This window comes from Myotis nattereri (genome assembly GCF_964212035.1).
Source record: "Myotis nattereri genome assembly, chromosome: 1".
NCBI classification, from domain to species: domain Eukaryota; kingdom Metazoa; phylum Chordata; class Mammalia; order Chiroptera; family Vespertilionidae; genus Myotis; species Myotis nattereri.
The window spans coordinates 128,738,874-128,762,020 of NC_138075.1; the positions used below are offsets into that span (position 1 = coordinate 128,738,874).

Sequence of the window (23,147 nt, forward strand, 5' to 3'; positions counted from 1 at the left end):
CAAACAGGAATCCAACAAGCCTAAACCACCGTAGCAAGACTCCCTGTTTGGTGGTCTCGCAGATGCCATATCCTATGGTGGGTGACAACCCCTACCTAGTCAACAGCATTGGGTCTCTTTGATGTCCTGTTCTCTGAAACCACTGCAGTGCAGAGGCAGGGACCAGGGTTTTATAGCTTTAAAAAACTTTTAAAGAAATCTTATACCCTGAAACTTTTCTAAAAATTCAAAATATCTTTCTTTTGCCCTTTAGCTTGATGCTCACCTTGAAATAACTCATGCCTCATAGATATTTGGTATTTGAAAACCATGAAGCCAATTTTGAGTTTTCAAGACATTTACAATGGGGTGTATTCGGTGATTCATCGATGTGGCGATTAGGACAAATCTGGGGAAAGGCTGCTTGATAGGCCCCCTGTCAGCTCCTAGCATTTGGGAGCTTGAATTAACAGCTCAGTCATCCTACTTGAATGTAGAATTACAGCTTACAGTCTGGTGCCAAGAGGTCTCTGTTAAAGGAGTAAACAGAGGGAATTGGTATTTCTAATTCAGTCTTCAGAACATCTAGGCTTCAGTGTTGCTGCTTTGTCCAACAGCATGAGTCACACAACCCTGCTGGCACCCTGCTGTCCTCTTAAGGGTGAGAAGGGCTGCATGGAGAGCACCTGCTTGCTCAAATTTGCCCTCCTGGGGGGAGGGGAGGGGCCTTAGTAGAGCAGGACTGACCCTTTGCTGTAGTTTATTCTTATTTAAAATTAGAGGAATCATAAATATAAGTTACTAAGTGAAAGAAGCTCATCTAAAAAGCTACTGTATGGCCTGGCCAGTGTAGTTCAGCAGTTGAGCATCGACACAGGAAATAAGATGTTGCCAGTGTTATTCCTGTTTGGGCACATGCCCGGGTTGTGAGCTCCATCCCCAGTAGGGGCTGTCCACGAGGCAGTCAATCGATGATGTTCCTCTCTCATCAACGTTCCTATCTCTCTCTCCCTCTCCCTTTCTCTCTCTAAAAATCAATAAAAACATATTTTTTTAAAAAGCTACTGTATGATTCCAACTCTATGACATTCTAAGAAAGGAAAACTGGCTGCCAGGAGCTGGGAGGGAGTGGAGGAGTGACGAATAGGGGAGCACAGAGGATTTTTAGGACAGTGAAAATACTCTGTGTGATATTATAATGGTGGATACGTGTCAGTATGCATTTGTCCAAACCCATGGAATGTACAACACTTAGAGGGAACCCTAATGTAGTGGACTTGGGGTGACGTGGATTGTCATGTAAGAAATGCAGCACTCTGGGTGGATGTTTATAGTGGGGGAGACTGTGCATGTGTGGGGGTAGGGGGTGGGCTGGAAATCTCTGTCCCTTTCAATTTAACTGTGACCCTAAACGTGCTCTAAAATTTTTTTAAATTATTTTTTTGAGGAGTGGCCATCCCTGTCTCCAGGGTCCTTTCTAGCTCTGAGCTGATGACAGTTTCTCTGTTCAGAAGGCCGTTTTATTAGAATGCTCAGCACCTCAGATTTCCCCTTGTGGTGCCCAGCACTGAAAGCCTAACGTCTCAGGAGAACAAAGAACAAGGCATTGCTACTTACTCATAAAGGGGGAAGGACCGTGGCTGTGCTGCTGGGTAGGAACCGAGCTGGGTCCTCGGCCAGGGCACTTTCTGGGGCACCTGTTCCTATCCCTGAGCATCATCTGATGACTGGGCACATCTGCTAAGGTAAAGTGTGGAGAGATGGGCTCCGTTCACTTCAAGGAGTTTACATTCCTTGTCTTGAGATGAACCAGGAGGTCTTCTGTTTGTGCTTATCTTCTCCGTCCCATACTTACGCATATCCTGTTGGTGTCCCAGGACAAGCAGGGGATCCCGTGGTGGCTGGGACTGAGCTACAAAGGAATCTTCCAGTATGACTACCACGACAAAGTGAAGCCACGGAAGGTACGTGCTCGCTTTTGTGAGACAGAGAGGAACAGAGGAAAAGTGAGTAAAATGTTATGCCGCACAGCCTGAGGGCCTCTGGGCTCACCACACCCTTGCTGCTGTGAGTGTGTGCAAATTACTGCGCAGAAATCTAGCCTGAGCTCCCTGGGTAAATGGTTTTTTCCCATCAGTAAGGAAAGTAAGCAGTTATAATTATTTAAGGTGAGACTGACTCAGCTCTCCCTGAGGAAATGGGCGAAAGGACTCTGAGGGATTGTCCTATTCCTTAACTTCTGGGGGTGTTTTGCCTTTGGGAAAGTAGGGGAAGGTCATTCTTAATCCTGAAACTAAACTAATCTGCATTTTTCCAAAGCGAGCGCGCACGCGCGCGCGCGCGTGTGTGTGTGTGTGTGTGTGTGTGTGTGTGTGTGTGTGTGTAGGAGAGCTAAAAGAAGAGATTGTAGGTCAAAAAGAGATGAAACATGATAGGCATTCCTGCAAATCCGGTAAATATTTTATGGCTGGTCAGAAGTGATCAGAAATCTGGGGAAAATCAGGTCATTTGCCAAAAAGAAAGGAAAGCAGAGAGGGATCTGCAAAGTCATTGTGGACACAGAACAGAATGTTTGAAGGGGGCACAGTGCTTGAGTTTTCTCTGTTTTCATTGACACACATTTTTCAGACCAGAACAAATTGAAAAATTATAAGGGAAAAATATCTCTGAGGCAAGAGCTGTCATTCAGATCCTCTGGCAGAAGATCATGGAGAGAGGCCGGTATATAGTTTAAACCCTGAAATACATATCAAAAGTCTCAAAACCACACTTGCTGTATGAAAGAGAAAGCAATATTGATCCATTATGTCATTCCAGATTGCTCTCCAGGCTTTGTTAGCCACGCCCAGGATTGAAATGCACACTGTACAGCTGAGCGTATCTCGTCTATCCTGTTACACCCACTCCCAGCCAGCTCTTTATAATTGAATGGGGGAAATGGCCCATGTTGGGGAGGATTTTCACTCAATTCATCAGAAGTCAGTTAAGTTCTAAGAAAAGATCCTGAGCAAATGATGTGAAGGAATTCTGTCATGGGAACAATTCAGTGGGCATCTGGCTATTCAGAGCCTGTTATTTTGTGGGGATCTCCCAAAACCCTCTAGTTTGCACTTGGATGCTGTAAAACAGGAATTGGACCCTGTGCTCTTATGTTCCCTCTGTTTTTCTTGGTCACATTGTCTCTTTCTTCTTGCTCCCCTCTGCCTCTTTCCCATATAAATGCCTGTGCTTTTTCTCCTCCAGTTTTCTCTTCATTCCCTCCTTCTTTTTATACTGGCAGTCCTCTCTTTTCAACCTGCATGGTGGTTTTTTTCTGCTTGCAAGAACCAAGAATAAATACTCACAGATCCTTTACCAAAATGCTGGTTATGCTCTATCCAGCTCTTCATTGCCCACATTGGTGGAAGGCCAAGGCCAACGTGGACACTTCAGTTCCATAGCCGAGTTCATTAAAATCCAGCGGTTCAATCCTCCTCTCTCTCTTGGAGCATTTTGAAAGACATGTTAACAAGTACCCATACATTTTCAGTTTAAGTTCTTAATATGTTTAAGTTTGCTTTGTTTCTCTAATTGAGGTACTAATGAAGATTGAAGAGGTAACAAGATAACACTTGGGTATGACACATTCCAAGGGCTCAATAAATTATAACTGATAAATTCAGAGGCTCTTAAGACTCTAAAACAGGTTTCAAGATAAGAAGTAGGAAGTCAAAAGTGTGAATAATCACCATTGAGTATGAGCATTTACTCTCATTTTCGGAACTTGCCTAGGTCATTAACATTCAAAAATATTAAAAGGTCAATATGTTTATTTAGGATATTAGCTCTACTCAGATTGAATTATTGCTTAAAATAGCCTATTCTTCTGTAGCCTCTGAGGAAGTAGTTGGGATTCTCAAGTCTCCTGCCAGTGAGGGACAACCAAGCCATCAGGGTCAATGCTGATTCCTCCTTTTCCTTCCTTCCTTTCTTCCTTCTTTCCTTCACTCATTTTTATTTCTTTTATTTTTTATTTTTATTCTTTTTAGAGGAACACAAATTTTATTTGAAGCAAAGGAGTATAACATGGCCAATCACCTGAACAGTAAATAGATTTCTCTAATACTTTACTATATTACTTTTAATGTTTATTTTCACTATTTTTTGTATTTTTTTAAATTAAATCTTTATTGTTCAGATTATTACAGTTGTTCCTCTTTTTTCCCCCCATAGCTTCCCTCCACTTGGTTCCCACCCCACACTCTGCCCTTACCCTCCCCCCACTGTCCTCATCCATAGGTGTATGATTTCTGTCCAGTCTCTTCCCGCACCCCCCACACCCCTTTCCTCCCCGAGAATAGTCAGTCCACTCCCTTTTTATGCCCCTGATTTTATTATATTCACCAGTTATTCTGTTCATTAGATTATTGATTCACTTGATTTTTAGATTCACTTGTTGATAGAAGTGTATTTGTTGTTCATAATTTGTATCTTTACCTTTTTCTTATTCTTCCTCTTCTTAAAGGATACCTTTCAGCATTTCATATAATACTGGTTTAGTGGTGATGAACTCCTTTAGCTTTTTCTTATCTGTGAAGCTCTTTATGTGACCTTCAATTCTAAATGATAGCTTTGCTGGGTAAAGTAATCTTGGTTGTAGGTTCTTGGTATTCATCACTTTGAATATTTCTTGCCACTCCCTTCTGGCCTGCATAGTTTCTGTTGAGAAATCAGCTGACAGTCATATGGGTACTCCCTTGTAGGTAACTGACTTTCTTTCTCTTGCTGCTTTTAAGATTCTCTCTTTGTCTTTTGCTCTTGGCATTTTAATTATGATGTGTCTTGGTGTGGTCCTCTTTGGATTCCTTTTGTTTGGTGTTCTCTGCACTTCCTGGACTTGTAAGTCTATTTCTCTCACCAGGTGGGGGAAGTTTTCTGTCATTATTTCTTCAAATAGGTTTTCAATATCTTGCTCTCTCTCTTCTTCTGCCACCCCTATAATTCGGATGTTGGTACACATGAAGCTGTCCCAGAGGCTCCATACACTATCTTCGTATTTTTGTATTCTTTTTTCATTTTGCTTTTCCGGTTGGGTGTTTTTTGCTTCTTCGTATTTCAAATCTTTGACTTGATTCTTGTGATCCTCTAGTCTGCTGTTGGAACTCTGTATAATATTCTTTATTTCAGTCAGTGTATGCTTAATTTCTAGTTGGTCCTTTTTCATAACCTCAAGGGTCTCACTAGATTTATTGATGGTCTCACTTGGCGGTTTTATTGGCGGTTTCTAGAAAATTCTTGAAAAACCTTAAAAGTGTGGTTTTGAACTCTATATCCAGTAGTTTGCTTTCCTCCATTTCTGTCATTTGTGACCTGTTTCTTTGTCTCCGCATTTTTTATGCTTCCCTGTGTTGATAGAGTGGCTTTGTGTGCTAGGACCCAGTGGCTCAGCCTCCGCAATTACCTGAGGTGGGCACTCTTGGTGTACCCCTTTGTGGGCTTTGTGCACAGTCTTGTTGTAGTTAAGCCTTGATTATTGTAGGTATCACTGGGAGGAATTGACCTCCAGGCCAATTGGCTGTGAGAATCAGCTGTGTCTACAGCAGGAGAACTTCTGTGCTAGAGATACCCTTGGGGGCAAGACTTGCTTCAGTGGGGCTTTGGTGCTCACTGAGTCTGTCCCCTGAATGTTTCCCTTATGGATCTGAGGAGTTGTAATCTGGATGGTCCCACTCTGACCACTGGTTACACTGGCTCTTGGATCTCTAAGGAGGTGCTAATTTAGCCTCTTCCTGAGGCTACCCAGCAGGAGCTATGGAGAGATCTGCAGATTCCTCTTCTTTGTTTGGGGTTTGGAGGTGCCCAGATGAGGCCCAGCTGTGAAGCAGTGCAAGCTGCTGTGGGGCCTTGGGCCTTCTTTTGGATGTTCTGGGTCTGTCTGGCCCACCTGCAGTTTGTTAGGTAATTTTAGATTGCAAAGGGCCAGGCCATTCATATGCAAAAGCCTCTGCACACAGCTTGGGTGGGGTGGGGTCTCAGGGAATCAACAGGGTGGAACAAACAGCTATGGCTGATCCTCAGTCCTGCCCCAAGAGGCCCCTGGTCTCAGTGTCCCGATAAGGTAATCGCTGCAAGCACCTCTGAGAGAAAGCTGCCCTCGAGTTCCGACCGATGCCAGACAGTCCAGTTTCTCCCCGTATGTCTCCAGAGACTCGCCCGGAACTGGAGTTCAGAGCAGTCGGGAGCTTGTGTCTCCCTCCCGATTGAAAAAGACAACTGCATCCTCATTTGCCAGTCCTTTCCGTGTGCACCTCTGTACCTCTGCACTTTACTTCCACAGCTCCTCTGAGTCTCAGTGTGCTTTTCTCTTTCCTTCTAGTTGTAGAATTTCCACTCAGCCAGCCTTCCTGTGGTTCTGGATGATGTCCTTTTTGTCCTTTAGTTGTATTTTTGAAGTGGTTGTGCAAGGCAGCAATTTCCAGTGTTTGGTTTTTTTTTCTTCCCTTCACTCATTTTTAAATATTCATTGTATAGCTGTTGTGCCAAGCAGACTGAAGGGTGCTGAGATAAACAAGAAACATGTCATATCCTCAGCTTGCCCAGGCTACCAGGAGAGGGCTGTGTGGCAATTGCCTCAGGTACTAGTGCTATAACCTGCCTTTGTGAGGGTTGGTGGTGAATTAAGGGACAGAATCTCTCCTGGACTTACAGGGGCGAGACACATCTTCATAAGCAGCACAGCAGGGCTGGGTCCTAAAGGGTGGACAAAAGTGTTGGAGATGGACAGATGGGCTGGGGAGATGTGTGGGCTGAGAGCCCGCACTCGGTAAGGCACACGAAGGAGAACTGGGTGCCTGGTGGGGAAGATATGCAGCATTGAGGCTGGAACAGGGCTGAGAGGAGGCAACTGCAGAGGGGGCTGAGGAGACCCAGCAGCCATTCCCCTAGCCCTGAAGGCTTTGCTAGGAGGATTTCCTCTTCAAGGTCCTGGGATCTACTGAGCATTTGAAGCAGGGAGTGGCCATTTTCGATTTTCATTGTCATGGAAGCATCTGGCAGCTGTGAGGAGGTGGGTGGAAGAAACGCAGGACAAGACTTGCAAAGCATGGCCTTTATCAGTGGTGGAGGCCAGAATTGGTGGGCCAGGGGTTGGCTATCAGTAATGGGATGGATAAGGGAAAATGGAGGGAGATGTTTAGGAAGTACATATGGTTGACCAAAGTGTATGGTGGGAGAGGGTGGCAGTCAGAGCAGAAGGGGAATCTAGAATGATGCCAGGCTTCTTGACCAATCAAAGCATGGATATGAGAGAAGGGGCAATAAGTTCAGTTTGGACATACAGAGCTTGAGGATTGCTGGGACATCAGGGTAGCTGTGATAACAGGACATTGGGTATTCTCAGTTGGAGCTCAAGAGTATCAAGAATTTCTAATGCATAACTGAACCAGAGACTGCACAGAGAAGAAAGAGAGAGGCACTCAGCACATGGGGAAAATTACTAGGAGCTGGGATTAGATTTCAGGTCCCTAGCATGACTTTCCTGTGAGACACAGAGGCAGTCCAGTGGCATGGCCTGAACCTGATATAATTTGGGGAATGCTCTTTAAGAAATGAATGTACGCTCTGAGTGTGAAATTAAAAGCAGGCCTTTGAAATCCTGTAAGAGGAAGAAATGTCTAAGTTTCATTAGCCCAAGGCGTACCTGCCTCTGCTAAGACCTGGGATGTGACTTAAAGACAAAACGAGAGACTAAACCAGAGCCAAATTAAGAAGTCACAGCTGCAAGAAGAACCATGCTGGTGCTTGTTGTTCTTGCATCAGCATCTTCACCATCATAACAAGGCCGTGTAAGACACCTGTGGGTCCCTGAAGCAGCGTGTGTGCCCTGGCTCCAGACCTGTAAACACAGAGAGAGGCATGCATGCAGTAACTACCTATGCAGATTCACATGTAAAGTGCCCAAGGGCTGCCTTCAGTGCTTCAGGCCAGTGATGCTTACCCTCGGAGGAAAATCAGAAATCACATGAAACCTTTTGAATGTATAGATGCCACCATCTCCCCGAGTCCCACTCACCCCCTCTCTGACCCAGCCACTGAATGTTCAGAAAGCCTCTCTGACGGGGAGCTGGCCAGGAACACCACCACCCAGCCGTCGATGCTTCCTTTCTAGACTTGACCTCGGGAGGGTCAGCCAGCCTCTGCAGGGTGTGCGGCATAGGAGAGCTGGGGCTCTCGGAGGTACAGGGCTCAGGTGGGCCAGCTCCTGTGAAGGATGGCCCTCCAGGTGGTGCCACTCCTCTTCCTCAGACCAGGCACAGCTGTCTTGCGCCCCCAGCAATGCTCAAGAATCCTGGAGTGGCGCCCAGCTCTGTGCACCTGGAGGCCCTTCTGCGGCAGAGGTCCTGCCTTACACTTTGACCCGTTTACTGGGGCTGCCACATGGTGCCACAACAAAGAGCCAACAATTCAAAGAGAGACCATGGCAGGGGTGGGCCTGCTCCCTGTCCCCTCAGGGCTTTGAGGCACCTCTGGTGCCCCTGGCACGCAGAGCTCTAGGAGCGTCAGCAAGCCGTGAGCACCCAGGCAGCTCAGCAGCCTCCTGTGAGAGTTCACTCAAGTGGTTCCAGATGGCCCACCAAAAACAAACTTATAAAATGGGTGGCTAATTGCTGTCCCGAAATGGGCAAGGCAGTAGCTGGTTCCAGGTTCCCTGGTTGGGGTATAGTTTGCCATTCTGGTCGCAGAGTCTACCCTAAACTGCTTAATCCTCATTTTGAAGCCCATAGTGACTATGGGAGAGATGGAGTCAAGCACAGGGCGCCTCACAAGTGGAATGAAGAGTGCATTTTCATCCCCTCCCAATCACACACCCCATATGCTACCTTAGCCTTCTAAACAAATGGGCGCCCAGCCTTGCAGAAGTACAGCCCAGCATGCAAGCTGCTGATGTTTGTTAGAATAAAACCAGCCTCTCTACCCTTGGGGCACACATCAGGAACAGCCAGACAAGGAGGAACACCCAGACAAGGAGGAACACCCAGACAAGGAGGAACACCCAAATAAGGTGATTTGGCTTCTGTGTACATTTGGTCGTTCCAGGTCAACTTCAGATGTTTAGAACTACATGTGCCCAAGACTAGCCCTGCAAAAGCCAATCAGTAAGTAGGACTTTAAATAAGGAAATCTATGATATATTTACATGCTTCAGAGTACTAGCCCTTGCTTGCATGTAGGAGTTCTTTAAAAAGTTCAGGCAGAACCCCAAACAGTATCCGAGGACAGGTTGCAGAATTTCCTATAAGCTATTCAATATCGTCCCATCACCTCTCACTAAATCCTTCTGTTTCTCCTCATCACCCACCCATGTTTCCCCTCTCAGCCTGTCTCCCCACTTCTGTGCTCCTGTGCTTACTAAAATGCTATAAGACACTCTGGAACTTCCTTTTGCTTATCTCAGCTCACCTCTCTTCCTTCCCATAGCTATGGTTTGATGGCTTTTATGCACAGTTGTTGAGTGTGGTATTAGAATTCGGGAATGGCAGGATCTGTGTGTCCAACTGCTTGGTTTAGCAGTGGTGAGAGGTGGAAGGAAGGTCACAGTGGTCAAACAAAAACATCTCACAGCTGCGTAGATAATTTTACCCTATTTTCTCCTAGCTGCCAATTTCCATTTCAACATGTGTATGTGTGTAGAATTGGAATGCTGGGTAAGAAGGGTGTCCTTTATTTCACACATTACAGTCTTGTTAGCTTCAGGGAATAATGAAACTGCCATATTGGCATTTGGGCACTAGAAGTGTTTGCATTTACAGCCAAGCAAAGAGACCCAGGCCAGAAAGAAAAAAGAAGGCAAGGGAAGGGGAGGGAAGAGGAGGGGAAGGGAGGGAAGGAAGAAGAGGGGAGGAAAGGGAAGAGAAGGGGAATGCCAGCTGTGTAGAGTGGCCACGGTGACATGCCTGGAACTGATGCCCATCACTTTAGGCAGTGGTGCCTGTACAAGCAGGACTTTGCCCTTTTTCTTCCTTAAGAGCATTTGAATGAAAAGTTTGTGATGTATGTTGAAGAGGCATTGTTTATTAATTCTTACAGAACCGGGGTCACATGGGGCAGAGATAAATAAAGTGGACCTGCATTCCTTAGGTCAAAGCCTTAAAACACTTCGAAAGCTCTGATCTTTGGGATGACCTGCCTCTTTGCACCATTGGGACCAAAGGTGTTGGAAGGTCAGTCTCTCCCACAATTAAGACTCAACTCCCCACCGGCTCCAAACTGAGCTGTTTCCTGTCGTGTCCTTGTAGTTGGCACTCTTCCAACAGACCAGCCATCAAGTCCTCAGAAACTGTTATAAATTACGACAGGAATGCTTTTCGAACGGGGCGCCAAGAGAGTGAGAAGAAAGGCCCCTCCTGCAGGCTGTGTCTGTGGCTGTTAGCATTAAAGAACAAATAGTGTGAAAGTTGGGACTCCACAAAAACTCCTAGCAGGAATGTTCAGTGTCTGCAAAGCATCACTTACGGCTGCAGCCCACTCACCAGCCCATATTTAATGAGCTGTCTCCACTGGGGAGGAATGGCAGTGCTGGTCCTTGTTGCATTCAGCAGACAGCATTTACTTATTTATCTGATGTGCAATTAGGGGCGCTTTTATGTACACTTAGATGCACAATTAGGAGCACTGTGGGTCCCCTCTGAGGCATTAGGAGAAGGAACAAGACTAAATGGTCTGCTGCCGTCCCCAAGAAGCCAGTGTGGCTTCCTCCGGTTCCTAAGAGTATTTAGGCTGCAGGAGTATTATCTCAGGGAATTGATGCATTACTGTCACCCCCAGGTTAGTAAAGATTTTTGAACTGTCTGAGATGATGAGACAGGAAGAGAAAACAATATTTACAGGAAATATTCCATTAACTGTGAATTGACTCCCAGCAGAGTTCGCCTGCTAAATTATTCAGCATACTAAGCACTCCATTAAGCACACTGCTGACTTAGTTCTCAGCTTCTGTTTGGATGCACTTGGCTTATTTGGGGGTTGCTGAGTCCTCCACCTTGGCCGGCCCTGGGTGGGTGCCTTCCTCATCCCATTATCTGTATCCCTCTTGGAAAGCACACACTATGAACCCCAGAGAGGAAAAACTCCACTTAATGCCTTTAGCATTTTGCAGCCTTTGCTCTTTCTCAGGGTTGGATCAAAGGCCTCAGCGGTTGCTCCCTATCAGTCCTTCTGATCTCATTCTGCTGAGGGACCTGGAAGGGTTCAGTGCCTGTGAGTGACAGGCCCTGGCCATGGGTCACCTAGGAGGTACTGCCTCACAGCTAAGAGCGGACTGCCCGAGGAATCATGGGGTGGGCGTGGGGAACATAGAGAATCTTCCATCTACCAAATAGTGTGAAACATGGGACTCCACAATAACTCTACAATAAAGAAAGAAAAAAGCCATCATATTCTAAGAAAATTGGCATGCCCTTCCCAAAGCATCAATACTGTATTAGACATGCTCTTCTCCAGTAATAGGCATAGCTGAATTCTCTCTCTCTGAACTAGGACCCCCCTGCTCCCCTTCCATGCAAGAATTGCAGTCACCTGACAGCACTGAGCTGAAGCTTTAGAACTTCACTAGAGGGTGTTAATAAGAAACCCTTTCCAGTAAAATGGTCCCATATGAGAATGACCAGATGCCTGTCGTGTGCCAGGTCTGCTCTGGGCTTGATCCCCAATAGGGGGTGTGCAGGAGGCAGCCCATGGATGAAGTTTCTCTCTCACTGATGTTTCTATCTCTTTATCCCTTCCCCCTTCCTCTCTCTCTAAAAATCAATAAAAAAAATTTGAAAAAAAAGTTCTTCTAAGAGTATAGCACACCAGGCTCCCAGAGAAGCAGAGTCTGAGCTGGATTCACACCCTGGAAGCTCATTGGGCAGTGCTCTGGACCTAACACCAGTGAGGACAGGGAAGGAAGCAGGACTCCGCAGAGAGAGCTGAGCTGTAATGAAATCTTGAATGAGACTCTGAATTTGGAATGACCCTCAGAGCCACTGTCGTGAGACTGGGAACCAAGTCTGTGCTCAGCATCAAGCAATCATTAGATGTAGGTGACCATATGGGGAAAGGTCGTGACCTTGGGCAAGGTGGCAATTCCTGGAAAGAGAAAGACTCCTTCAGCCCTGCATGGCGAGGCAGGTCAGCACAGCACCGTTTGCCAGCAGTGGTTCTGAAAGCACGGCCCTTGGACCAGCGGCAGCTGCATCACTTGGCAACATGTTAGAATTAAAAACTCCGAGTCCCCACCAGACACTCGTGGGCTCAGAAACTCAGAGGCAGGCTGCGTTCTCATGAGCCCTGGAGGTGACTCAGATACAGACTATGGAGTGCGAGGACCACTCTCTAGGGACAGGAAACTGGGCCCTTCCTCTGTGATTTTACTCTGTTGTGTCACTGTTGGAAGATATTTTAGTCTGTGCTACAATCAGATCCTTCCCTAGAGCAGGTACACCTCCATATCCACTCAAAGGCCCAGAGTAAATCCCAGAGTCTCCACCTACGAGGAATTCTGACGCTATGAACTCACCTCCCTGTGTATTCAAAAAAGTTGTGGTAAACAACCGATTTAACCTCTCTTGTGCCTCTCTTTTTATGTCTGTGAAATGGAGGCTCTAAGACACAAGAAACAGTCTAATTTTCTTCATCTTGAACATGTTTACATTTCAAAGAGTTTCCTGTTCCCACGATGAAAGTGCTGTTGCCCTTGACAGAGCAAATATCATTATAGTCTCTTTACACTGAACGGAGAGGTGAATCGCCGAGAAGAGCAAACAACGTCTCTTTGTTAAGAGGATTAAATTTTTTTCCCTGGTCATTGGACCTGGGAACCGAGGGTCCCTCAGTTCCCACGGGCTCCTGTGGAGGCCTTTTCGGAGCCTGGTGCTGCGTAAGCCACACTTCCAAGGACACCGGAGTGCATTGTTCTTGTATTCTTGCTGTATTCCTGCTGTATTCCTGTTGCATTCCTTTGGAAGCTATCCCCACAGGGGCTGTGCTGGTGTCAGACTGTCACGCTGCAGGTTCTGGCATACCCCTTTGGGTGCCACGTTCCTGCCCCCACCTCAGACTCCCTGTCCATTGCAGTGGCAAGATACCTGCCCTGGCAGTCGGGAGAGCGGCTCGAGCTCCACTTCTGCAAGGCACGTCGCTTCCTGGCCCATGTCCTCATCAGCAAGGCGGTGAGAGCTGACCAGGAGTCACGGCTGAGAGAATCTTGAAAGTAGAAACAAGTCAAAGGAATGCAGTGAGGGCCAAGCTCGTTGTCCACCAGGAAGGACTAATGAATAAAAGGAAGAATAAAATCAGCATGTTCCCCAAAGAAAGTGGTAGCAAGAAAAAACACTAATTTCCAAGTAGGCCTATCTTTGTTCTCCAGTTCACCCAAAGCCCGAGCTAGATTTGATTCGATGACCAAAAGTCATTTTTCTCCCTTCCCCAGACAGGCACAGCTGTCCCTTTGTGGGAGGGGTGAGGGGAAGTCGCCCAGGGCTCATCCACTTCCCACAGCAGTGCCTGGCCTCAGACTCCGCCTCGCTGCATGAGCAGGCACATGTGACAACGCTGAAAAGGCCGTGGTACACACCCACGCTGATTGTGAGGACTGTTGGGGTCAAACACATTTGATATTTATAACATGCAAATAACACCCATGGGACAGGCCAGCAGCCCCCCTGAGACTCATTGGCTTCTAAATCACTGGTGGTCCCAGAGTCCCACCACTCAGGGAGCCCCGCTGGCCTTGGATGTGATTTGAAGAAGCAAATCAAAACCAAGCAGTGTTGTTGGATCCCAGACCTCAGCATCAAGTGGCCCCACCCACTCCAAAAAGAACCAAGTAACTTAGGAACACAGTTGGTTTCTCTGGCTTAAACACCAAAGACTTTGCTAGTCTGACAAGAACACTGACCACCTGGGACTTAAAAGGCAAAATGCTTGGATCTCACACCGTTCTTTTAAATGTGTTCTCCGTAGATACAAATGCAGTCAGACCCGTGACCTTTCAGACCACTCCCAGGTAATGCAAAGCCACACTTTAAGTAGCAAGACGCATTGTATTAAGAAATTAGCATGTCCAGTCCTTTATAAGAGCCAGAAAGCTCCAAGCTTGCTTTAAAGTTCCAGTCTCCCCTCTCCCAGGTAGGCTCCCCATCCATCTCCCCCTTCAGCACATCTGACTTCAGCGCGATGAGTAAGCAGGGGTCAGGAAGCAGCCTTAGCTGTCCCCAATGTCGGCAGCTGCTGCTCAGGTGCTCCAGGAGATCCGAATTTACCCTCCCACTAGCTTTGCAGAGGGCATTCGCCCCCTTTCTCTCAATGCCTATCTTCCTGAACGCTTTATACCCCCCATTGGGGGTAAGGGGTTTTAGTGTCATCTAAACCATAAGGTTTTACATTTTTAAAATACACATAATATAAAACTTACCATCAGAACCATCTTTGTGTCCAGTGAAGTAGTATTAAGTACATTCACATTGTTGTGCAGACAGTCTCCTGTGTTTTTTTCATCTTGCGAAATTTAAACTGTCCCACTAAACAACTCCTCGCTTTCCCCTCCCCCTGCCCCCGGCAACCACATTCTATTTTCTTTTTCTATGATTGACTACTCTAGAAAGCTCACCAGCTGCCCCTGTGAAAGACTGCAGGGTCATGTAGCAGGGGGAGGAGCCCCCTGAGCTGCTTTGCCCATGAGGGCCCAGAGCCTTCAGGCTCATCTGCAGAGACCCCCATGGAGATCGGGGAGCAGGGCCTGGTGGGAGGACCTCAGACAAGTTGGGTGGTATATATGGGAGGAGGCATCTTGGGAAGAAGAGGCATCACGGGATCTGGGGGTTTTGTCCGGGACTGCCTGCTGGCTCCTTGTAAGTAATCCATTTTACTGAGTTTGAACTGAAGAGCGTCTTATGATTCATGATTTATCCAGGCTGGGATTTACCAGTCCAAACAGATAAAGGCCACAAGAAAGCTCCTGGTCACTTCCTGTGTCTCCCCAAGTCCTACACATCCACAGACCCACTTTTCTGTCTCTCTGGACTTGCCTGTTTCAGACATTTCAAATAAATGAAAACATAATCTGTGGCCTTTTGTATCTGGCTTGTTTCACTTAACATGATGTTTTCAAGGATCCCCCCCCTTATAGCTTGAATCAGAACTTCCTTCTTTTTTATGGCTGAGTGCTATCCCACTGCCCTCTGATGTTTACGTCAGCATTTTCTGCAATGACCTAGCACGTGCGGTGCCTTGGGTCTTTGCACCCGCTGTATTTCCTCACTCAGCTGCATAGCTTTTCCCCTGTTGTCTTCTGCTAGCGACTCAGCTGTCACTTCAGTGCAGCCTTTCCCAAATACCTTATTTACAGGGACAGCCCCCTCCTGGCCTCCTCTTTGTGTTGTCCTTGGAACCTCTTATCCTCTGACCTTATTCCTGCAGAGTTTTCTTATGTATTTGCCTACCTCTTCCCTCACAAAAACATATAAAAGTTTTTATCTATTTTTTTTCACTGTTATATGCCCGCTGCCTAGTCTATTGCCTGACATGTGGTAGATACTCAATAAACAGTTGTTAAGTGAATAAAAGCAGTCAGGGCAGAATATCCAGTAGCTTGTTGTGACCCACCACCAATATTGAGGACATCTCCGAATGTGTGTGTAGTGGCCCAACTGGAATGGATAACTGGTAAAGCCCCTATAAGGAAGTGTTTGAGAGTGAGACTTTTCAAGGGAGGGGAAGGCAGGAGGGAAGCATGAGGGCTTCTCTAAGATTGTTGATGAGAAAATAAGTCTATACAGAGTTCCCTACCAGTCCATCTGGACTGTTCCTTAATTTTCTTTTTTGTCTCTTAAACCAAATGGACCCAAAGAACTAGCAGCAACGACACTGAGAATGAATTTCTAGAGTCCAGAGACCGCTGAGCAGTTCTGGTTAATCTGGCCGCCTTGTCTTTCTTAGAAGCGGGAAACATTAGGCTGGGAACTGCTGCTTGTTGAACCTGGAAGCCTTCACTTGTCTTGGAAGATCTCGGCTTGTTTCTGCTGAGCTGTGCGATACTTAGCAAGGTCTGTGAGCTTTAAAAAAAAATCTGCATGATTCAAAGGGGAAACCCAGGCTGAACTGACCTTCCTGGAAGTGTGAACTGGTGTAACACCAAAGCCCAACACAGCCAGGAAGGAGTCAGTGTGAACAGGCCATGAGGCTCAGCGTCAGCCCTGCAGGTGGGACCAGCCCTGCAGGTGGGACCGGGAGAGCGTGGAAGCTGTCTCCAGGCAAATGAGTGGTGAGGAGTCACTCCGGGTCAGGGCTGAGGTTCCAGCTTGAGCCCGGAGCCCCAAGACTCCAGACTGGACTTCCCCCATTCACTTTGCAACTCAGTGTTGTTCAGACAGAGCCACCTGGAGGAGGAAGGACTGCAGTTCGGCTGGGGCTCTTGAGCTGGCACTCAACGGCAGCTGCCCTCTTGCTACTTGCCTTGCAGTTTAGAAATGTTTTTGTTTGTTTGTTGTTGTTAATCCTCACCCAAGGATATTTTCCCATTGATTTTTATCGAGAGTGGAAGGGCGGGGAGGGGAGAGAAACATCAATGTGACAGAGACGCTTCATTGGTTGCCTCCAGCATGCACCCCGACCAGGGCCAGGGATTGAGCCTATAACTGAGATATGTGCCCTTCACCAGAATGGAACCCTGGCCCTTCAGTCCAAGGGCCAGTGCTCTATCCACTGAATCACACAGGCTAGGGCTAGAAATGTATTTTTAACAAGATGCCTAGGTTCAACCACTGATGGTTCCTCATATCATGGGAGTTGCCTGAATTTCCAGCAAACAGAGAAGGGTTCAGATACCAGCTCCCACCATTTATCATCTGTGTGACTTTAAGAAAGTGACTTAACATCTCTGAACTTCAGTTGAGGTAATACCTACCTCATAAAGCTCTTCACTCATTCATTCACTCAGCAAGTAATTATTGAGTGCTTAACATGCCCCAGGTATTGGGCCAGGTGCCAGGAGAATACCATCAAGGTACCAAGTCTGGCATAGAAGGCATTTGAATAAAATAGAGAATTGCAACACGGGATAATAATTGCTTTGGCAGAGGACGTATATGAATATCTGGGAGGACTAGCACGGATTGGGGCTGGGAAGTCAGGGGGTTAGGGACAACGGTGGTGGAAAGAAAGTGGTTTAGGGCAGCCTGGGGAGTAGGAGGCGCCATGGCTGCCTCTGCCCTCACGGCCTTCCTCAGAGTCACAGCTCCCGAGCTGTCCTGCCCACGAAAGAATTCCTCCAGGGAAGCAGGAATGAATCAGAGCTCAAACAGAGCGGTCCTCTTGGAAACAGAGATTCTAGAGTTAAAATTCTCACCTCTAGAAAACATGCCCACATCTCTCTTCTTTCTGGGAAGGAAAAATGGTGGAGCAGATACACAATTGCTCCAGCAAGAGGATCCTGAGAGAGAAATCTCCAAATTCAACCAGGGCCCCAGCTGCAGAGGTGGCCTCTCCGGCACTCCAGCCAGTGCCGGGTGGGACCCTCCCGCAGAAAGTCAGGCTGAGGTGGGGCTGGCTCGGGCTCCCCTCTGCTGGCTCCAGCCCTTGCTGCAGAGCAGCCAGAAAGACCACAGGTGTCTCGGCGCGGCCTGACTTGAAAAGCAAGCTGCCAGCCCTGGCCCGGTGCCCACTCGGCCTCCGCGCTCCCTGAGAGGCTTTGCAGCCAGAGAGGCTGAGCAGCACCTGAGGTCTGTGGCAGCAGGCAGTGCCCTCCTCTGGGTACCCACAGAACCACGCCTGCAAGCCCTCCCCTCCCCCGCAGGTTGGGCCAACTCTTGAAGCACTGGCTGTTTTGAAGTGTACACGAGCTACTCTTGAATCATTATGCACAGAGAGCCTCGTGGCTTACTAATTTCTTTTAGCTTTGTTTCCCACGAATATCATTAGGGTAAAGTATTGGCATTTCATCTTTTTTTTTCTTAGCTTGATTATGCAGGTTTTAGTCATGACTATATGATAACCTTTGTTTCTACATAGAGCCGGTTGCCAACCTATTCTCCATTCTACCCCTGTCTTCCGTGGAGCCCTGGGAAATCAGGGGCTTACTGTGACGCCATACCTCTGGACAGAGCTGCCATGCATGAGAGGACTGACAATTGCCAACACTCCCCCTCCCCCCAAAAAAGATAAAACATATGCTTCCCCCAAAGTCTGCCCTCTAAAATGGTCAAAACAAAAAACCTTACCATAGCCAAAAGGAGAGAGTCTTTGCCATTCCGGTGAAATGGCCCGTCATAGTTCAGATGTGGCAGATATGCCTCAAACTAACTTTTTCTTTGAAGCCTCCCATTGACACAAGTCACAGCAGGTGTAGTTGGCCTTGGAGGGTGTTTCAAAGAAAGCCTGGAGCACAGAGAGGGTAAGCCACACACCTAACCACAGTGCTCATTGCTGGAAAGCCCAAAGCCAGACCCCAGGGGGAACTCACTGCAGGCTTCTCCCTGTGAGCACTAGCCCTCCTGTATTCCCCGGCGGCCACTCTGAGGAGAGTAGACACGACATGAGTAGGCCGAGGATGAGAAAGGAAAAATACTTTCAGCTTCTCTTTAAACCTTTCACATTTGCCAAAGCTTTAGGGCATGTCTTTCTGCAAGGAGAGCCAACGTACACAGAATAAAATCATATATGGGGAGAAGCCCTCCCAGGAGAACAAGACAAGGAAGTGGAGTCCAATGGGGAGAAATAAAAGGGCCTGTTTCTCTCCAGGCCTGTGAAGGAGTTGTTGACCCTTTTGCTCTTTTTCCTCTAGAAGTAATGGCTCATCAAGCCAAAGCTGAAAGGTTTTTGACGGGTTAAAAAGAGACCATTCATGAAAGTGTCAAGGCCTGGCGCTCTGGGTGTCTGTCACTGAATTAACCCAATCAGTTTAGACCTTATGTCCTCCTACAGTGAGGAGGAGGCAGCCCGCCAGAGGGACATCTTGATCCCATTAGGTCTGGCTGTGGGGAAAAGTAGCCATTGTTTTCTTTGCTGGGGCTGTGGCCCTCTCAGAAGACAATGGATGCCAGAACCCCCGCCCCCCGCCCCCCGCCCTCCCTTTCAATGCAGGTAAGGAAGGGCATACTCATTTGCCCTTTGTAAGCAAATTACCTGTGAACATAGTTGGCCCGTGTTGGAGGGCCTGATTTGGTTCCCAGTAGAGCCCATTCCATGTAATACTGAGCCGTATTACAACAGGTACTTTCTCCTCAGGGTGAAGGTGTTGAGATTAGAAAGTATAGAAGGAAAATGGTCAAAGCTGACTCAGCCCAGAATTACAGTGGACCCAGGACTTGGCTGGATGAGAATGGACCAAGAAGCCCAAAGACAGTTCCTCCAACACCAGTTCAGACGGAATGCTAACCTGGGTTTGGCTCATGCTTGCCTTGTAATAAATCCAATTAACAGAAAACATTTTTTTTTAATGCCCATGGTACCATATTAGCCATCTTTTAAAGAAAATTACACAAACTTGTACTTTGGGCTGATACATGTTCAAAGTATTCAGAACTTAATTTTTTCATTAAGAATAATACTGGTATGTAAATAATGGAGGGGAAAGAACATAATAATAGCTAGAATCTATTGACCACTAACTCAATAATAAAAAAATAAACATATTGACTGCCATCACCTTCACTCTGAGAAGAAAGTACCTATTGTAATATGGCTCAGTATTGCATGGAATGGGCTATACTGGGAACCAAATCGGGCCCTCCAACACAGGCCAACTGTGTTCACAGGTAATTTGCTTACAAAGTGCAAATGAGTAAATATACTGGCTACCTTTTTACATGCTTTATATGTACCAGTATTAATTTATTAATACAACAGACCTATCAAAATGAAACTTGTTATTAGTAGTAGTATTTTGAAGATGGGAAGACTAAGACAAATTCCTATATGTATGGGTTTATTTCTGGGCTCTTAATTCTATTCCATTGGTCTGTGTGTCTGTTTATCTGTCAATCAATACCACACTGTTTTGATTACTATAGTTTTGTAGATTAGTTTGAAGTTGGGGGTGGGGTTATGATACCTCTGGTTTTGTTTTTTTCCTCAGGGTTCCTTTGGCTATTTGGGTTCTTTTGTGGTTTCATACAAAGTTTAGTATTTTTTGTTCTATTTCTGTGAAAAATGCTCTTGAGATTTTGATAGGGATTGCATTGAAGCTGTAGATTGCTTTAGGAAACACTGACAATTGAAGAATATTAATTCTTCCAGTCCATGAGCACAGAATATTTCCATTTCTTTGTGTCTTTTTCAATTAACTAAGATGACTTTAAGTTACCATATATCATGAATACTGTCTGTTTTGTGGATGTTGCCTCCTCCCGACCAGATTTAGATTGTGAGCTCCTTACACTATAAGTTTGCATCAGGCAGCAAGTCCTTCCTCTTCCTACTAGCATAGGCCCATACAAAGTAGACACTACTACTTGAGTAGTTGGAAAGGGGATGGGGCATTAGATATTCCCTAAAACCCCAGGGCCCAGCTTCTTCTTTAAGCGTAAATTAAAATATATTGTGTGCCTATGTAACGGATACAAAGCCTCTGAGGTACGGTGCTAGCCCACTAAAAACACATATGTGCTTCTGTTGTTCCCTAGAATTGGTTCTGCTGTAATAGCAGAGCCTTGTCAGGGTGCACCTGATAATGTTTTCTGAGCACACAGGCTTGGGTTTCTTTGTGGTGCACCTCCATTTTAACTAAACTCCATCCACACTTCTTTTGTCCTGTAGCCCTCAAGGGGTGTGGCAACTCGTTTTTATTTACTGAAGGCTTAACCAGTGAGCTGCTATGCGTCCAAAATGGAAACCATCCCCCTTTCTTCCATATGCGCTGGAATATTTACGAAATTAAGTTACCATAATTTTCTTTACAAACCCAGAGGTGTCCCTAGCGAGTCTGATTTTAAAATTGGGCAACCAGAGTTGTTATGCAAGGCCTGTGGGTATAGACACGCGTGTTTGTGGGGAAGGTCCACAACTCACATCTATAGACACTTATGGCTTACAAAGGATTAAATATACCCAGAGATTAGTGAGTGGCAGCCCTTCTAGAAAGTGAACAGAGCAGAAGTGACATAAAGAAGGACATTTTCTAGTGTATGTGTTTCCTTCCGGGCCCGGAGACTATTGCTGGCCATGAGTCTAATTCTTCTTAGAAGACAACTCGTGGCTGGTGTTCGGAAAGCACTTGGCATCATGCAGACTAAGGGCCTTTGAAGAAGTGATAATTGACTTAATCATCGACTTGAAACAGCTTTGTCCTCGCTCATCGCTCATCGTCAGGTCTTCCTGGTGAGTTAGAAGAAGCCCAGGACAGAAGTCACAAGAGTGGGTCCCAGCATCAGTTCCTAATTTAACCTGTGCTAGTCCTTTAACCTCTCTCCCTCGGGCTTTCTTAATCTGCCGAAGGAGGCAGCTGGGCCAGATGGTCGCTGGCATTCTGTGCAATGGTCCCTCTGGGAGAAGCAGGAAGTTACTCAGAGAGAGGTCATTAAGAGGGTTGATGATTCAGCCTCAGGGACAGGAGGAAGACAAGACTCCCTGAAGTCCCAGTCAAGAATCAGAGCCACTAGAGTGAGCTTGCTCTCAAGACTATTTCCGCCTCATTCTGCGCACTCACCCGCCACCCGCCACCCACGTGCTGTCCGGCACTCAGTAAACACTTTCTGGGAGGAAGTCTCATGGAGTCAAGGCCTTTTCTCTGTCCCCGGCGGTGGTGGGAGGGAACATGAGCCCCTTCCTGTCCCGACCACCAGCCGTGCACAGGATGTGGGAATCCAGCAGCCCAGCTAATAGGACCAGTGACCACTTCTGCCCATGAAGTGTACCTGCACCCTTCACACTCACTGCTGGAAGGTGGTATTTAGTAGCCAGGTTTCTTTGCTCTTCCTGGTTGAACGCTTCCCATCTCCTATTTTAGACTTAAGGACATTGAATCCCAAAAGGAGGAAGTGGAAGATCTGTGATCCCTTTTGGAATACAAGTCTGGGTCAGAAATTACAACTCCATATCCAATACCAGCCCTGGTCCCAAAGGCGGTGACAGACACCGTCTCGTCTCCATGAAACCACCTCCGAGTGGTTTCTCTACACTCAAACCAGGACAAGCAAATTACTAAGGCTGTTCTTTATCCTCATGCTTTTTGCTGTTAGTCCTTGATTGAAAGCTAAGGTATCCCTGAGTAGACTTCCAGAAGAGAAGGAAATCCAGGTCTCTAGAAGGGAAGAAAATTTGCTGTATAGGACTAAAAAGATTGGGTTTTTATATTTCCTACTTATAGTCACATTGTTGCTTATTTGTAAAAACCATTCCACTCATAAAGTGGACCAGCCATTAGTAAGTAAGAGCTCTTCCCACTAATTAGTGGGCCCGTGTGGAAGGAGCATGTTAGAGGTTCGAGTAATGGGCAGGTGCCCTTGACTCCTATTTCTGGTTTCTTCACTGACATGCTGTGTGGCCTTAAGCAGTTTCTCTGGCCTCACTTTCCCCAAGAAGCAAGTTTCCCACTCACTCTTCTCGGGGATGCTGAAAGATCAAAGAAGGGGTGTTTACAGACCTTTTAAAGATGCCTCCATGAAGTCTATTAGAATGGCCTTGATTTGATAAGTATTAATTAATAAATCCTTTGATTACTTGTAGACCCATGTATTTGAGCTTCTAATTAGCTCGTTGGGCATAATTGGCCACAGTGATTATACCAAATCCCAAATCCTCAGGGAACTAGCACAGTCATAATGACCATTGTGTGTGTCTCTGATGGGCCTTCAGTTGGAGTCACAAAGCACATGGGTGTCTTTACCTGGTGGCTGAGAAGCTGCAGGGAGCCAGGAAGGCTCTCCTAAAGTGACACAGATGCGCAGGAGCTGCCCCACCAGCACCTCTGGGGCCCGGCGTGGCCTGTTCATAAAGGGAGGCAAGGCCAAGTGTCTCTGTCCGTTTGCTTCTTATTTTTGCCCTGCCAGCCTCAGAGGAGGTTTAGCAGGCAGGGCCTCTGAGCTGTGCTCCATGAGGAGACAGTGCATTTACAGCAAGGAGTGACCATCTGGTGGCCAGCCCCTTGGCACAGCTGCATCCTGCTGCCTTCATCTCCCTGCTGCCCGGCCCCACATCCCCGCTAAGTGAGGAGAAAG

General features: G+C 46.8%; 1 protein-coding gene across 3 annotated transcripts in view; it reads left to right on the forward strand.

Annotated features, from left to right (window-relative positions):
* FRMD4A (FERM domain containing 4A) overlaps window positions 1-23,147 on the forward strand; it is a 605,434-nt gene that overhangs the window by 517,041 nt on the left and 65,246 nt on the right. For all 3 annotated transcript variants that reach the window (XM_081096657.1, XM_081096658.1, XM_081096659.1), the window contains one exon: window positions 1,857-1,943. In XM_081096657.1, coding sequence (XP_080952783.1) covers window positions 1,857-1,943 — 87 coding nt within the window. The remainder of the gene's footprint in view (window positions 1-1,856; window positions 1,944-23,147) is intronic.